The sequence below is a fragment of the Callorhinchus milii genome, unplaced genomic scaffold (genome assembly GCF_018977255.1).
Source record: "Callorhinchus milii isolate IMCB2004 unplaced genomic scaffold, IMCB_Cmil_1.0 Scaffold2, whole genome shotgun sequence".
Lineage (NCBI taxonomy): Eukaryota > Metazoa > Chordata > Chondrichthyes > Chimaeriformes > Callorhinchidae > Callorhinchus > Callorhinchus milii.
In genome coordinates this window covers 87,398,819-87,415,647 of record NW_024704743.1, presented here as the reverse complement: position 1 = coordinate 87,415,647, position 16,829 = coordinate 87,398,819, and the positions used below count along the sequence as shown (strand labels likewise).

Below are 16,829 nucleotides of genomic sequence, written 5' to 3'. Positions count from 1 at the left end.
AGTTAGAAGCGTTCGGGTTCTAAAGGGGTAAGTGCAATGTTGATAATGATGTTTTCCAAAAAAACCAAGTCAGACAGCAGAAAGAAGCTGTGATAATAATTGTTGCATATGATACAGAAAGCCCAAATCGTCTCATAAAGAGATTCACAAGAAATTGTTGTCAAGTTGCAATAACTATTGTTATAGGCAAATGTACCAATTTACACATACTGAGATCCTAACAAACAGCCCAGAAATAATTGACCAATTTATCTGATTGTTGGCCAGGACACAAGGAGAAACTCCCTTCTCTTTTCAAATAGCATCACTGGTTCTTCAATGTTCCCTTGAATAGATGGGAACTCTAGTTGTTGATCAGACTTGTAGCCTGAAGTTCATAAGTAAAATATAAGGCAATCCATCTGAATTTTGCAAGGGCTTGGGTTGGTACAATGTGGGAGGACAATGATAGATCAGAGTAAAAGGAGGAAGTGGGCTTAAAATGACAGCCCATAGAGGGGTAGGAATGGGGTTACGTGAACTAAAGACGAAAGTGGCAAATATAAGAATACAAACTCCAGGAAGTTAACACCACAAAACAAACATGCCCTTTTAATTATATACGCCCCTGGCCTCACATACTGATACGATGTGGTGCACTACAGGTGATGCTGAGTGTTACAGTACAGAATATTTAGTAGATAATAAACAACGTTGGATCTTACGGAGGTAAAGATTCTTTGATTTTACTGTCCTGAATATCTCTGTACAGAGCGGCTGAAACGACCTCGTCCATTGGACACATGATGCCGTACTCCTCGCAGCCATTCTCCTGCACTAAAGGGTCATTCTTGTGGGGGTCGAACATGATGTTGTTTGGGGTTATCAGGAGCACACCACTGACTGCTCCCTGCAATAAAAAGAGAAAGTGTCAACACACACGCTCCACTGAAAGCTCATACTGCATTCGACTAAGAGAAATTCTTTTTATGCCTTCTTTTCCAATAATGCTCCTTCCCGTCTGTCTGTACTTCACACACCTCTTTCAAGCAGTGTATAGGCAATACGTCACCTAAACTGTTCAGCTGGGAAATGCTGGGCTGTATACAGAGACAATCAGTGAAAGCAACACACTGACTATGTTTACTTATATTTATTTTTATATGTTTATTTTTTAGTCACTAAAAAAATTCTTGCATTTGATACAGTGACTTATCCCATCAAAACATTTCAAAGCCCTTCACTCAACGAGGTACTTTGAAGTGTAGTGACTGTAAGCAGCTAGTCTGTAGCAGCAATGTTCCAAAGACATCAATGAGATAAATATCTAATGAATCGATTTAGTGAATTTTGATGAGGGAAGAATATGGCTGGGACTCCAGCCGAGCTTCTTGTTCTTCTTTGAAATAGTGCGATGTAATCTTTAACAGCCAGCTCAATCCTTAGCACAAACAGGTAGGTCCTTAGCTTTCTATGTCTCTTCTGAGGATGGCATCTCTGACAAGCTGTATCCCTTCAGTACTGCAATGAAGTGCCAACCCAAATTATGTGCTCAAAGATTTTTTTTTGAAATATGGGAAAATTTAATTCAAAATGTTCAACTGGGCAAAATGTTGCACACTGTCAATGTAGAATCTTTCTGAATAAAGGCTACTGCGACACTCTATTGTGTGAAATGTACCACAAATGGTTGGCAAATGTTAAACAAAGAAGAAAAAAATCTGTTTGATCAACACTCAGGAATTCTCTCCATTAGCGGGATCTAACTCGTCAAGGCTGCTTCCGCCAGCTGCCTGCTGGGGGCATGGATATTAATGATGTTTAATGGCAACAGAAATGTCACAGCCTGGGAGGAATACACCTTTTTCCATACACGAAATAACACAAAGGCAATAGAACAAGAAAAATCTCAACCCAAAGCCGGATAACGCAGCGGGTTCCGGCTGCTAATCAATCTCTTGGGAACCTTTCAAAGTCTGACCTTTCAGTAAAGTTCAAAAATGACATGTTCCAATTTCACCCATATTAAAAAGGAAAGGATAGGAGAAACTATTTTTCATCTGCAAGGAAAAATATAATAATAATCCTTGAGTTGTTATGGTGCCTTATCTAGTCATCATAATGCTTCAAAGCACTTCACAGGATTTAATGAAAAGTGCAACTGCATTTTGTAGGCAAATGCCAAGGCAAATTTACACACAGCATTGTCTAACAAAACAGCCACAAAGTGAATGATCACTTTTTTCCTCTCTGGGGGAATTGCTGGCCAGGACAGCGGAAGAGACTCTGTTCTTTGAGGGAGCCTACAAATTGGTAGTTTCTACTCAACCATCAAAAGACTGTATTGTAAGGAGTCTTAAACAACAACAACAACAAATTGCATTTATATAGCGCCTTTCACATTGGGAGACCTTCCTAAGTCACTGGACAATTTAGGGTTTGCACCCAAGCATGGGTTGGGTTCGGGAGGGTGGTGGTTATGGGGGCGTGGCAGTGGGAAGATTACTCAAAGTCCAGTCGAAGGAGAAGGTCTGGAGACAGACCTTGAAGGAGACAAGAGAAGGGTTGAAGCGAACAGACTCTGGGATGGAATTCAGAGAGTTGGAGTAGAAAGGCTGAAAGCTTGACCAAGTGAGCAGGATGGGGGAACGTGAAGCAAGCTAGTGCCTGCCTAGCGGAGGGAGGGAGCCAGTGGAGTCGGGCAAGGATGGGGGTTGGTAGGTTTGCAGAGCATTGTGTGAGAGCGAGGACACGAGTTGCAGAGTTCTGAATGATCTGCAGCTTGTGGAGGGAAGAATTGACAAGTGGTGGATTAGCATAGTCAAGCCTGGATATGATAAAAGCATGGTCAAGGGTCTCGGTGGCCCAAGGGAAGAGGTTGTTGGGGGATACGGGCAATGTTGAGGAGGTGGGAGAAAGTTGAACTAGTCAACTGAATTTGGAGTTCAAAGGACAGTTGCGAGTCGAACAAGACACCAAGGATTTGCTCTGATTTTATGAGGTAGAGTGTGCATCCATGTGGATATCAGTGTCTAAAATGAAAAAGCATTGATGGGAGCCAAGCAGGAGGGCATCTGTCTTGTTGACACCCAACTGGAGAAAGTTTGTTCTCATCCAGGACTTGATGTCCAATTGGCAATCAGTCAGATCAGCAGTGTTCCTGGAATTAAGGTTGGAGGCAGAGATAGAGTTGAGAAAGGAAAGGGAAAGTTGCCAATGTATATATAAACATAGAGATATATGATCAAGTTGGTTGTTACAAACATGTGAAGTGTTTTAATAAAACAAAGATAGAAATGTATTTTTAAGCACTTTACACTGCAGAGGATGCAGGGGTGAAGATTGAAACCAGTAATTTGTTAGTTAATACATCAGTGAAAAAAGCAACCAGTCAATGTGTTACGCAATGGCAAACTTGCAGTGCTACACTTGTGTGAAAACATTTGATTTCCACGGGCATTCCTCACAACCACTATTAACAGTAATACAGTATTAGGCTGGGGTTTATTTAAAGGTCAGAAGACTAGAGTAAAACTGGGAAAAGAGTTTGACCTCAATAAGAGGAATCACTGATCTCTGTTGCCGAGGAGGTGACAAGATGAAGCCAAGGAGCTCCTGTGCACCTTGAAGCAGACACTGGGGATGGCCCATCACCTAAGGCCTTGGAGCAGGTTTTCCTCTCTCTCAAGATTTGATATTCAGCTCAGTGAGACCCTCGAAAAGGAAACCCATCAAAGAAATAATTGCATTAAAAATACCTAAACATTATATAATAAAAACTCTCTTAAAGAGTCACATTTGTAATGAACTACCAGTAGAAACTTATCCAGAAATACTAGTCATAGTAATGATAATCCTAACATTTGGCCTAGTGCGTTTCATGTTTGGAGGAGACCCAAAGAGTGTAACAGGATACACTGCAAAGTGGAGTGACTGTGTATTTTGTGGGCGAATGCAGCAGACTATTTTGCACACAGCAAAGTCCCACAAACAGCCAAGTGAATTACCAATTTTATTTCAGTGATTGTTGATCAGAACTCCTTTCTCGATTCAAATAGTGCCATGGGAACTTTAACGTCTTTCTGAATAGGAAGACGGGTCCTCGGTTTAAAGTCTCATCTGGAGGACAGCACTTCCAACAATGCAACACTCCCCCAGCACTACAATGGGCCGTCGGTCTAGACTATGTGAGTTCAAAATCCTGAGGTGGATCTCAAGCCCACAGCCTTCTAACCCAGAGGCGCGAGTGTCTACCACTGAACCAAGCTGACAGATAGAGTCAAAGAAGCATATGTTCAAGGAAAAGATGCAAGGAGCAAGCATGGACAAATATGCTATGGAATGTGAGGATTCTCATGTTGCTTGGGAACACAGATGACGTACCTGTAGAATAAAGCTGACTAGAACAAATGCAAATTGTTAGGATTTATGTTCTGGATTTTGGCTCCATTGTCCTGTAGGTTGAATTTGTGGTTGGTTTCCATTCTTAGCTGGAGAGGATTAGGATAGTCCACAATGGAGAGAAATTGAGAGAATGGGCTGAATGGGTTAAAATGGCCTTTTCTCGGCCCATACCCTCTTCTGTTCATGAAGTCACGGCTGAGATTGTGAGCAATAGTGGGTCGGGATTTGTGAGACAGATGGTGCAAAAAGCTCCAGCCAAACACAGTCAATCTCCCATTACATAATCCAAACAAATGTGGTTTGGAACACCCGGGGAACCAACATCCAACATGACTTTGAATCCCAACTTAGCTCTTAGCTGTATGAATATCAGAATTTGATTTGACTTGCAAAACTCTTTTTTGTTGATTTTCACTACACAGATACAATCTGATTATAACCCGATTGTTCGGGCTTGCCCACGCAAGAAGCTGGGTCAGTGGTGACCTTTCTCGAGAATGCTCCCTGTGATTGCTAGGATGCTGCTCTTCCTGGGAAGCACTCTGTACCTGCAAGCTAATGGATAGGAAGCTGGTCAGTAAATACTAGAAGCAGACAGCTTTTTGAATATACTATATGTGAGTCCATGGTGCAGCTGTATTATAAATGGGCTTGTGCCATACTGAAGCAGGGACAGTGTTAGGACAGTATAAGCCATGCAATAGCACTATGTCCCCCAAGCAAATCAGAGGCCCCAAGCAGTAATAATTATACATGATTCTACTGGAGGTAAATCAGAACTTTTGCACAGGGTGCCACCCAAGGCAAGCATCACTCCTATAATGAAGGATGGGTGCAATGGGGTCTGACTGTACATTGTTCCATCTGTGTGTGTGTGTGTTTTCATAGGGGAAAGAGGTTGAAACATGCCAAACAAAGCCAGTTCAGTTTCCTAACCAAAGCCATGGACATGCCAGTTCTATCTCTATAAGGTGTGCAAACATCAGGGTTTATCTACCAATGCTTATACTCCTTATGTGAAATTAGAATCAGCGTTCCTGCATCATAGCTCAGGAAGCCAAACTGCACTTGTATTTTTTTGAAATATGAACACCAGTACCAACTAGCTGCGCTGGGTACTGTTTAGGTACTGATTTTGGTGCTGTATACTGTATGTAGGGAATTCTATTTATGTAATGTTATGTAAAGCTGTGCTATGAAATTCCCACTGACTTCCTCATCAAGTGGTTCCCGGAGCATTTCTGTGGCTTTTGAAGTGGCAGTATAGAGTTCAATCCTACAACATATAAAATCATACATGTTAGCCTGTCTGTAAAGAGTAGACAGCAGTAGAAGTGCTATAATTGGCCTCAGCAAACATGGGTCTATTAGAGAGAACTTAAAAATGATCAGGTTCCCATTCTGACATCTTCAGCAGAGCGGGCATTTGGTCAGTTGAGTGAGGACATAATCAGGCTAGGCTGTGTTGCCCTCCCTCTCATTCCCCCTCCTCCAAAAAAAANTACAGACTGCCACGTCTCGTTTTGAAATAATGGTGTGAAGGACAACAGAGCAATTAGTGCCCATTGCTCATTAGAAGGAAAAATGAGTCAAATGATTTTCGGAGAGTGGGAGAGAAAATTAGAGAAAGATTCACTAGAAACAAAGAAACAAGCTGGAGTTTTTTTTAAATATATAAAGAAAATACTTAGCATTTTCCTACATTTTATAAAGCTCGTCATTTCAATTTAACTTTGACCAGCGAGAACGAGAGTGACAAAGCCAACTGTTACCTTGCCGTCAGTAATATATCTGCACACGATCTTGAGGAATTTCTCAGTGAAGGCTTCCTCTTCCTCGGAGGTGGATGACACCACTCTTGCGGGCCGGGTGCTGGCGAGTGCCGGAGCGGAGGTGGACTCTTTGTGGTGACCTCCTTCCAGGTCCTGAAATCACAAAGGTTTCATTCATTGGCGTCTGGTCGCTGGAGTAACACAGAATGTAAGTAATCCCTGGGAGTAATGTAAGAAGTGGTGTCGTCATCCAACTTAATTAACTTACATTATGAGGAGGGAACCCCACATAAAGAAATCCCCTTTGTGTGTCCTCTTCCACTGGGTTTACATGGTGAGTCCATTGACAACAGCACACCTGCTGTTGTGGACTGACTCACAGTGAAACAGAGATGGTTGAACTTGCTGATATTTCTTTCTTTTAAAATTTAGTGTGTCCAATTATTTTTCTACTTTCCCCCCAGTGGCATATGCTTCCCTGTTTCTGGTCTGCTCTTCTCTTGGGGGGAACTGATTGCCCTCAGACCCGCCCAAGTGGCCTATGTTCATGTGTGAGCCTCGGCAGTGAGTCGGCAGCCACTTGACTATAGAGGACACAACCAAACCTGACCTCTCCCTATCCATCTGCCTGAACCCACAAAACCAATAGAGGGTGCTAAAGAAATCAAGAGCAGGGTCCAAGGTTGGTTTTCCCCTCCCTAACCCTGGGATGGCTGGGACCAATTTATTATCCCCATTTACCAGCCCCAGCTGAGATCAGCAAACTCAGCACAGACCTGTGGCTACAAATATACAGTCACTACACTTTACAGTAAAACCTCATGAAATGCTTTGAAACATTTCAACATGTTGCATCAGGTACAAGGATTGTTACTATTGTGCTTTACTAACTGATACTGGAATTATTGGGAGTGGTTTTGACTGAATCAGCATCACTGACCGAATAGCAGTTTTCTGAATGCATCACTGATTGGAACCAGTGAGCTACTTGGCTGTAAACTGCAGTTCAATCCACTACCATTTTTTTTAACCGCTGCCCACTGACATTTTTACTGACAGTTGCCTCCTGCGTTGCCACTAGTTATTGCCATTAATCCTGGAGGCTGAACAGTCAGAAATGGGTGACTTTTGTTCCTCGCATTTATATTTCTTTTTCATATTGATGCTAAAACAATAGCAGAACCGAGAAAAAGGTTGCCGGATATTCAAATGCCTCTCCCTGCCTCGGGTGCTAGCATTTTAGTTTTGAAATAAAAACTTGCATTAGAGCTGGAGACACAGCTCTATCAAACACCTCAGCTACATCTTTAATGGCCTTCAATCCTTCTGAGCGTACAGAAAATCAGGAACACACACATCAACAGAAAACATTTTTTTTCCTTTATGCATTACAGGAAGCACAGCACAAAAGGTGGCTCAAAATCTGTCATACTGGTTATATCCTTAATCTAATCTATGCAGCACAAGCCATACACCAATTAGATGGTCATTTTAGTAAGAGAATAGAATGCTTTATGCTCGCTAACAACATAATCTAATAAAAATGATCAGCAGGCATTGAAAAATAATGCTACATAAACATCATTGCCACAGCGTATCCATGACATGCTGTAAATAAACAAGAAACTACTGGAACGTAACTAAAATAAATCAATTTCAGTTAGATAATGACGCTGTTAAGATGGGAGAAAAAACTCTTCACGACAGTAAGTGTGAGACATGGTGAATGGACAGGCAGACCACCCTCAAGAAAAAAAACAAAATAATCATAAATTGGTCACTTCTCTTTTCAAATAGTGGCATGGGATCTTTAAAGAATACCTGAACTGGAAGACAGGATCATGGTTAAACGTCACATATAACAGATGATAATAATAATAATCCTTGCATTTGATATAGCGCTTTTCACGTCGGGAGGACGTCCCAAAGCGCTTCACAGAACACACTGTAAAGTGAATTGACTGTATATTTGTGGCAATTCCAACAATTCAGCACCCCCTCCCCCCAACACGCACTGGAGTGTCAGCCCAGACCAACTTTGACATGCGAATTCAAAGTTGGTCAGGCCACAGTTTGAATATTGTGTGCAGTTTCTGGCTCCTCGTGATGTAAAATATATGTACAGATATAAAAGCGCTGAAGGCGAGGCAGCGAAGATTCACGAGGTTGATAGAAACTTCACTCCTCCTGAGCAAACAAGCATAGGAATAAACAGAACAACAAAAAGCACATTTTTTCCTTCATGCATTCCACAGTTATGGTCTCACTGAAGAGCCAGGTGCGGGCCACTGAACGCACCTGCCTCAAATCTGGCCTAACAGTCCACCGGCAAATCTGGCTGGACCTCCTCAAAATCTACCGCTCCACTCTAGCCTCGGCCATGTCGTCCTTCTACTCCAGGATAATCCTGGAGACGAAGCTTCTGTTCTCCACCACATCCCGACTCCTCCGTCCCCCCCGCCACCTGCGCAGGTCATCTCCTCCAACCTTCACTGCGAGGAGATGCTGGATTTCCTTGAATCCAAAATCAAGGGAATCCGCTCCGCGGTCACTGCCCCTCCAACTTCCACCCACCCCCCACCCCTTCCCTCCCACACTCCGACTCCTACCCATCCTCCCCTACACACCTTCGAACCCGTTTCCCCACCCTCTGTCACCAAACTCATCCTGTTATTGAAACCCACCACCTGCTCCCTGGACCCCATCCCCACTCCACTCCTTATCTCTCAGCTCCACCTCCTTGCCCCACTTCTCACAGACACTATTAACCTGTCCCTCTCCTCTGACTCTGTTCCCATTCCCCTTAAAACTGCCACCATCACTCCCACATTGAAAAAACCCTCCCTTGATGCGTCGCAGCTATCAAGCTACCGGCCCATCTCCAACCTCCCCTTCCTGTCCAAGGTCCTTGAAAGAGTTGTCGCCTCCCAACTGCGCTCTTTCCTCTCCACCCACTCACTTTTCGAACCCCTCCAGTCGGGTTTCCGTGCTGCCCATAGCACAGAAACTGCCCTGGTCAAGGTCACCAATGACATCCTGACCATCTGTGACCAGGGCTCCCTCTGCCTCCTCGTCCTCCTCGACCTATCGGCAGCATTCGATACGGTCGACCACGCTATCCTCCTCCACCGCTTGTCCTCCCACCTCAACCTTCAAGGCCCTGTCCTTGAGTGGTTTAGGTCGTACCTCTCCCACCGTCTTCATTTTGTCTCTGCAAACGGCTTTTCCTCCACCCCCCGCACTGTCTCGTGCGGTGTCCCTCAGGGCTCTGTCCTCGGTCCCCTCCTCTTCACCCTCTATATGCTCCCCCTTGGTGACATCATCCGCAGACATGGGGTTAACTTCCACATGTATGCGGATGACACCCAACTCTACCTTTCCTCCTCTACCCTCAACTCCACGACCACCGATGTCCTGACAGCTGCCTGTCCGACATCGAGTCCTGGACGAGAGACAACTTTCTTCAGCTCAACGTGCGCAAAACTGAGGCCCTCCTGATTGGCTCACGTCAGCGCCTCCGCACCTCAGGCGCTGACACCATCAGCATCCAAGGCTGCACTCTCCACCTCTCAAAGCCAGTCAGGAACCTCGGGTTCTGTTCGACCCTGAGCTGTCCTTTCTTCCCCATATCCGCGCCACAACTGGCACCGCCTTCCATCACCTCCGGAATATCGCCAGACTACGGCACTACCTCACCCCTCACGCTGCTGAAACTCTGGTCCACGCCTTTATCACCTCAAGGCTGGACTATGGGAACTCTCTCCTCGCCGGCCTTCCCGCACCTCCCTCCACAAGCTGCAGGTCATTCAGAACTCTGCAGCTCGTGTACTGTCCCGCACCAGGCTTCGCGACCACATCACTCCCACCCTCGCTCGCCTCCACTGGCTCCCCATCCCCCAGAGGATCGATTTCAAGATCCTCATCCTCACCTACAAGGCCATTCACGGCCTTGCTCCCTCCTACCTCTCCGACCTACTATCCCCCTACCTACCTGCCCGTACCCTCCGTTCCTCTGGCTCCGGTCTGCTCCACATCCCCCGCCCCAACCGCCCTACCATCGGTGGCCGGGCTTTCAGCCTCTCAGCCCCAGGCTCTGGAACTCCATCCCCCAGTGCCTTCGCCGCCTCCTCCCTTTCCTCCTTCAAGGCCGGTCTCAAGACCTTTCTCTTCAACCGTGCCTTCAGCTCCCCTCTCGACTCTCTACCCCTTCCTCGCTCCCTCCCTTCCCACCCCTCACCCTGACCATTTCCCCATGCTCGGGTCCCGACCCAAATGTCCAGTGCCTTGGGATATCCTCCTGACCTGAAAGGCGCTCTATAAATGCAATCTTGTTGTTGTTGTTGTCTGTGCATATGTGAACAAATAATGACTACAGCAACTCAATCTCCTCCAGAGTCTAAGTTTCCAGCACACCTGGAGGTCATTCAGTGACAGAGTCTGTGCTATTGTCAGTTCCTACTTTAATCCATTTGTGAGACACAACCTTTTTTCAGTAAAATTAGAATTTCCCTATGCACTGTAGCTTTAAGAAGAATCAACTGAGAAACAGCAGTCACTTTTCTCAACCACTCATATAATGAATTCAACATTTCCTCTGCCTTACCAAGAAACTAGCGTTAAAAAGGTTGCAGAAATGTTTCTAAAAGTAGTTGAGAACATCATGAGGAAGAGAAAGTTCTCAAGCAAACGACAGTGGAAGCTAAAAGGGGCAATTTTCTAAATCTTTGTGTGAATACCACACTTTCACTTTAAAACTGGGTCAACACCATTAGATAGTTATTTTAGTGGGGCCTGCATGCTGCTTTGAAAGATGATTTTATACATTGCTCAGCATACATATGGGGTATAATTTTTTGTAACTATATTTAATGCAAATTATCAAGTGAGTGATGTCAGGAATCGCATATAATGCAAAGCAATTTTATTTCTAAACAACTCCAGCATACAATGAGACTGAGCCAAGTACTGATAATGATGCTTTTCAGCAAACCTTGTCAGCTAACACAGGCCTCCTGCGTGTCCCCAAGTCACTCTGGGATCCCCAAACTTTGGTTCTTCTCAACCTGCACCTAGCATTTTCTGGAAATAATTAAGCAGAACGCGTCCCTCAGAGGAGAGATTGAATGTCTTCATTCCAGACAAATAGAAATTTCCACGGATATGTAAAGCTCTTCATCTGGTTTGGCTACTCAAGCATATAGAGATGGGTTTTCGCATGTGTCAAACATGCAACTGACCCCAAAAATTATTTTAGCCAAAATCACCAAATATGTCAGCTGCAAACAGGATATTTATGACGATCAAACCAACATTTCACAAGACTTCAATAAGAAAAATCAATCACAACCACAAGGGGGCAGTGCGAGTGCTGACAAAGCAAGTGTCCACTACACCATTTAACTCCACAAATCCTGACACTGAGACTAAATATGAAAGTGGTATTCTTTTAAAAACTTGTGCTGTTAATATTACAGCTCTGATCTTGCCTGTCATTTCTGCACAAAGGTCACACACACTCACCATAGGCATCACAAGCACTCAAGGAGGAGGAGGAGGCGGCGTTAATAAACTGGACTAATTCTGATGTCAAATTCACAGTTACACCGATAGCTCTAATAACCACCAAATATGGAACATTAATTCATGGGTCTCGCTACACAAAGCTGATCAGATTGCTTTTCTTGAGCTTATTTATCCTGTGAATCCACCCAGTTACCAAGTGAATCAAACTGACACCATTTCCAGTGGCCGGTTAATTGGATATAGTTGTTTTTAAACACAAACGAACAGTACCTGTATTTTCTAATTATATTCCTCCATTTTATTTAAATTACTGGAGAAGAGGTGAGAGAATAAATACTACAAATCAGTCAGTGTTCACTTACTTTGAAATCCATGCTGCAAAGTGTGTACATACATGCATCTTGGGTAGGGGATAGGATCAATCTGAACTGTTATGCCCCAGTGGTCAAATTGCCTTGCCCACTGATGGTCAAATTACTCCCACCAAAACTTTGATCAGGAATCAGGAGTTCCAACATCTGTGCAAGTGTACCTTAGGACCTTCAGATAAGGAGAGCAGATAAGGAGAGGAAAAAAAATTGAGAGGGGTTTGGGGTGGAGTAACAAAAGAGACATCAATGCAGGGAAATGAGGGGAAACATGTGAAGAACACTGCCTTGCATTCACTGCTATTACATTGCAAAAAAGCAGCACAAATATATTTTATGCTGTTTCTATCAAGCATGCAGTAAACCCAACTTTTGATTAAAAACTGCAGCCCTGGAAAACCTCCACTGTGGGTATATGTACAACAGATACTCTAAATGCAAATGCTCAAGTCAACAAGGTTTCCCTTCCGACCACAAAAGTAAAACCAACATTTAATCATACAAACAATTGCAAGTACTCAATGATTTTAATTCCTCTTCAAAATTAATAGGCAGCTCAGCAACTACATCATCTTGCTACCCTAGTTTCCATGAGAATACTTGAACAGCATGATACCAAACACTTAACTAAGGTTTCAAATGTACCGACGCAATTCAAAAGTGCCCAATTAATTGAATGTGACTCACTGCCGATGCATTAAAGGGGAATTTTGTTTTTCGTGCAGAATTCCTGAGATATCAGCAATCTATTCATCACTCAGATGTACTCACTGTAACCTTGCTGAGGCCTGAGCTCTCATGTTTGGTAGAGATTTTCACACATGTTCAATAACTCACAAGATCACAGGAGAAATTCAGATGAACAGGGCCCTTAGGCTCATCTTATCCTTTCAGAATACAGTCTTCTTATTATAACATAAAGCAGCATCTTCTGAGTCCAGCATTCTGGTCTCACTACCATTCCCTGTAACACATTCCAATAGCTAATTAACCTCTGGATAAAGAAATACTTCTTGGAAATTTGTCCTGAAATTGCCGCTTGCATCTCTGAACCCATGTTCTCTTGTTCTGCTGCGTTGGCATATCTGAACACACTGTTTTGAGTTTACGTTTTTAATCTCATTTGAATCATATCTAATAAGACCCCCTCTGATACATCTCATCTCAAGGCTGAAGAGCATCAATCCAAGTGTTCTCCTCTGGTCACTGAAACTGAGCAGTGTCCTTATGTTGCACTGATTAGAATTGTACCCAGTACTCCAGTGCAGCCAGAACAGAGTAATGTACAGCTTCAGCTTTACTACACTTGGGGATCTGAGTTTAATAGATTTGGCAGTATAGCCCAGCATCCTATTTGCTTTATTTATTGCTTCCTCGCTTGTTTTTGAAATAGTAAGTGAAGAGTCAACTTTACAATCTTAGATCTCTTTCAGCTTTCTCTTTGGCAAGTTCTATCCCATCAATGGAATACCCTTTTCCTAATCGTACTTTACCGTACCTTGCATTTATCTGTATTGAGGCTGGTAAATAGAACTGTTAAAAGGGAACTGGATAAGTACCAGAGTGGTAAAAGCAATAAGGGATATGAATAGAGATCTGAAAAGTGGGACTAATCAGGCATTTCCCTACAAGATACACAGTCACTACAGTTTGTAGTAAAATCCCATCAAGCATATTGAGATGTCCTCCCGATCTGAAAGGTGGTATATCAAATGCAAGGATTATTCTCATTATTATTGTAAGAACAATTATTACAATTAAAAACACATAAGTAACAGTGGAGCAGACACAATGGGCCGAATAGTCCCCTTCCTGTGAGAAAAACATTTAGGTGTCCGTTCCGTCTTGCATTCTGGATCGTGGTGTTTCCCCTAACTTCCTTGATAAAACAACAGCTGAAAGCCTACCGAAAGATGCCACTTCCAGGGGGGTAATTTAACTCCAAACATGGCCACAGCAGAAAGGCTGAATGATCAAACCAAACAGCTGCTCCTCAGTACAGGACAACCCCCGAGTCTTCTCCTGATCCCCGGGGGACGGACCCCGATCACAGCGAGTCTTCCCCTCGTCATGACGACACCGACGAGCTTCCCCCCGACATTGTGATGTCACTGTGAGCTCTATCACCTTCACAACATCAATACACATCCTCACATTTCATACAATACCCTTCACATCGGGAAGAACATCGCAAAGGGCTTCACAAGGACTTACAGCACAGTGTAGTGACCGTGCATTTGCAGGCCAACGTGGCAGTCCGTTTGCATGTAGCAGTGTCCCACATGCAGCCATGAAACAAATGACCAATTTATTTTTTTGTCACAAGCTACTGCTCACTATCACAGCAGCCTTCAGGCTATTTCAACTCTCTGCCAATTAAGCTCTGTTTTGTACCCACATTGAATGGGAAAGGCACACTGGGGAAACAGATCCACTCGTGGCATGGATGAATCTCATAGAATCAGGTTTACAACATTGGTAGAGGCAATATAATCCATTGTGTCTGTGCTTGTGCTACCTACCCGCTGCAGGGATCTACTCTACCCCTTCCCCATCTTTTGGAATTCCATCCCACATTCCCTTCGGCTCGCTCCCTCCCTTGCCTCCTTCAAGGCACACCCACATTTTCACCCTTGCCTTCGGCCACCCTCCTACCCACTCTGCACTCTACCCTCCCTGATCCCAACCCCCACTCCACACTCAGGTCCTAATCCCTGTCTGTTCAGCGCCTTGGGAGGTCCTCACAAAGTGAAAGGCGCTTTACAAATGTAATTTTGTATTGTATTTCCCTGTTCGCTTTCTAGAATATCCAAGGGGTTTACACCATGCATCCTCAAGATGAATAGCTGGCAGTATACAGTATTACGAAACAGTATTGCTGTTCCATAGGGGAGAGCAGGAGAGTTCAATATTGTAGCAACCAAAAGACTATTGGATTGCTCTAATAGAGACTATTGACTTTGCAAAGTAACAGCTGCACTTGTTTGATTTTATCAAACACAGATTATACCTTCAAATGGAGTGTGGTTTGAATTGGAGTCATTTTTAGACACAGCTCTTTGCAACCAACGTGCCTGTTTCCTTCTCTAACTGTAAAATTCAGCCATAAGGAGCACTGTGCCAACAAAGAAAATTTACAACCTAGAACACTGACTAGACATGTTGTTATGGTTTGGAAAGGATGAACTTCAGTCGTAGGTGGGTGACATTAGCTAAGGATTGGCACAAAGTATATACAACAACAACAAGATTGCATTTATAGAGCGCCTTTCACGTCGGGAGGACATCCCAAGGCACTGGACAGTTGGGTCGGGACCCGAGCAGGGGGGAAATGGTCAGGGAGGGAAGGGAGGGAGCGAGGAGGGGGTAGAGAGTCGAGAGGGGAGTTGAAGGCACAGTTGAAGAGAAAGGTCTTGAGACCAGCCTTGAAGGAGGAAAGGGAGGAAGCTGTTAGTTGATTGACGGATCACTTTCCTGGGAATAATAATCCCTCAGAAAAAATTATAATAATAATTTGGTCACTCAATTTGATCACAACTGCTTGTGGGGCACTGCTGTGCGCAATTGGCTGCTGCGTTTCACCCACAAATATGCAGTCACTTATTAGTGTATTCTGTGAAGCGCTTTGAGACTTCTCGAAGATGTGAAAAGCACGATATCAAAATGCAAGGATTATTATTATTATAATAACAAATTGCATTTATATAGTGCCTTTCACGTCTCGAGGATGTTCCAAGGCGTTTATCACATTGTCGAGATGTCTCAAAGTGTTTCACAGGATATACTTTAAAGTGGATTCACTGTGTATTTTGTGGGTCATATATGGCTTTGTTTTGTATTGATTGTGGATAAATCTCACTAACTACCTCAGAGAGCCACACGCTTATTGAAACTAAACAAAGCTATTGTCCCGCTTGATGCTAGTGAACTCGGGCAAGAAACATAAAGACCCCAATAGATCCGCCATTTAAATTATGTTCCAGAGGGCAAAAATGATTTATGTGCACACTAAGGAACTTTTGAGGATAACAAGTACTATAATCTGTCTTCTTAGAAATGCATATTTTAAAAAAAATTGCAATTATTAGCTGGGGAAAAACGAAACGCTATAAAACATTACTCAGTTCACAGGATTCAAGGTGGGCTGTTAATAAGATCTGCTATGTCTCTAGAGCTTCCTACAAATGGAACAAGTCAAATGAAAGGGCTGCAATAATATTGCAACAACACTTTTACCTACCTCTTCCCATTTATAAGCTATGGGAACCTAGTATCAACCTTTATTGCTTTCACCAGCCTAGAAGAGACTTTCAATACGAGATTGACACTTGTTCTCAATTCAACTTTAATCTTACTAGTTTGCGCAAACCACTTTTAGGATTCTAGCTTCAATTTCTACTTTCCAAATGTACAATATTTCTGAAATACCAGTTCCATGAAACTTTAAAAAAATGTATAGAGCAATTTCCGTTTGTTATCTTCTTGGCAGGCCTCTGTGCAGTAATGTAGATGGATGGAAAGAAGCAAAAGATGCATCTCACGGGAATGGTGCAGATCAGGAATGGGATTAAGAACTGGCAGCCGATATCGCTACTGAATGTAGACTATAAGACACTGGCCAAGGTTATCTCCGAGAGGATAAAGACTGTCCTCAGGCGGGAAGTACACCCAGTCCAGACCTGAATGGTTCCGGGCCGAAGGATCTCGACAGCCTTGCTCAGGATACCATCGCCTTTGTGCAAAACGGTGGGGGGGGGGGGGGGCGGTGAGGGCCTGACTGATC

The 16,829-nt window shown here is 43.7% G+C and overlaps 1 protein-coding gene across 2 annotated transcripts in view; it reads right to left on the bottom strand.

Annotated features, from left to right (window-relative positions):
- Positions 1-16,829, bottom strand: part of oxr1a (oxidation resistance 1a) — a 270,847-nt gene that overhangs the window by 55,105 nt on the left and 198,913 nt on the right. For both annotated transcript variants that reach the window (XM_007902691.2, XM_007902692.2), the window contains exons 7-8: positions 6,156-6,308; positions 705-889 (exon numbers count right to left, since the gene is read on the bottom strand). In XM_007902691.2, coding sequence (XP_007900882.1) covers positions 705-889; positions 6,156-6,308 — 338 coding nt within the window. The remainder of the gene's footprint in view (positions 1-704; positions 890-6,155; positions 6,309-16,829) is intronic.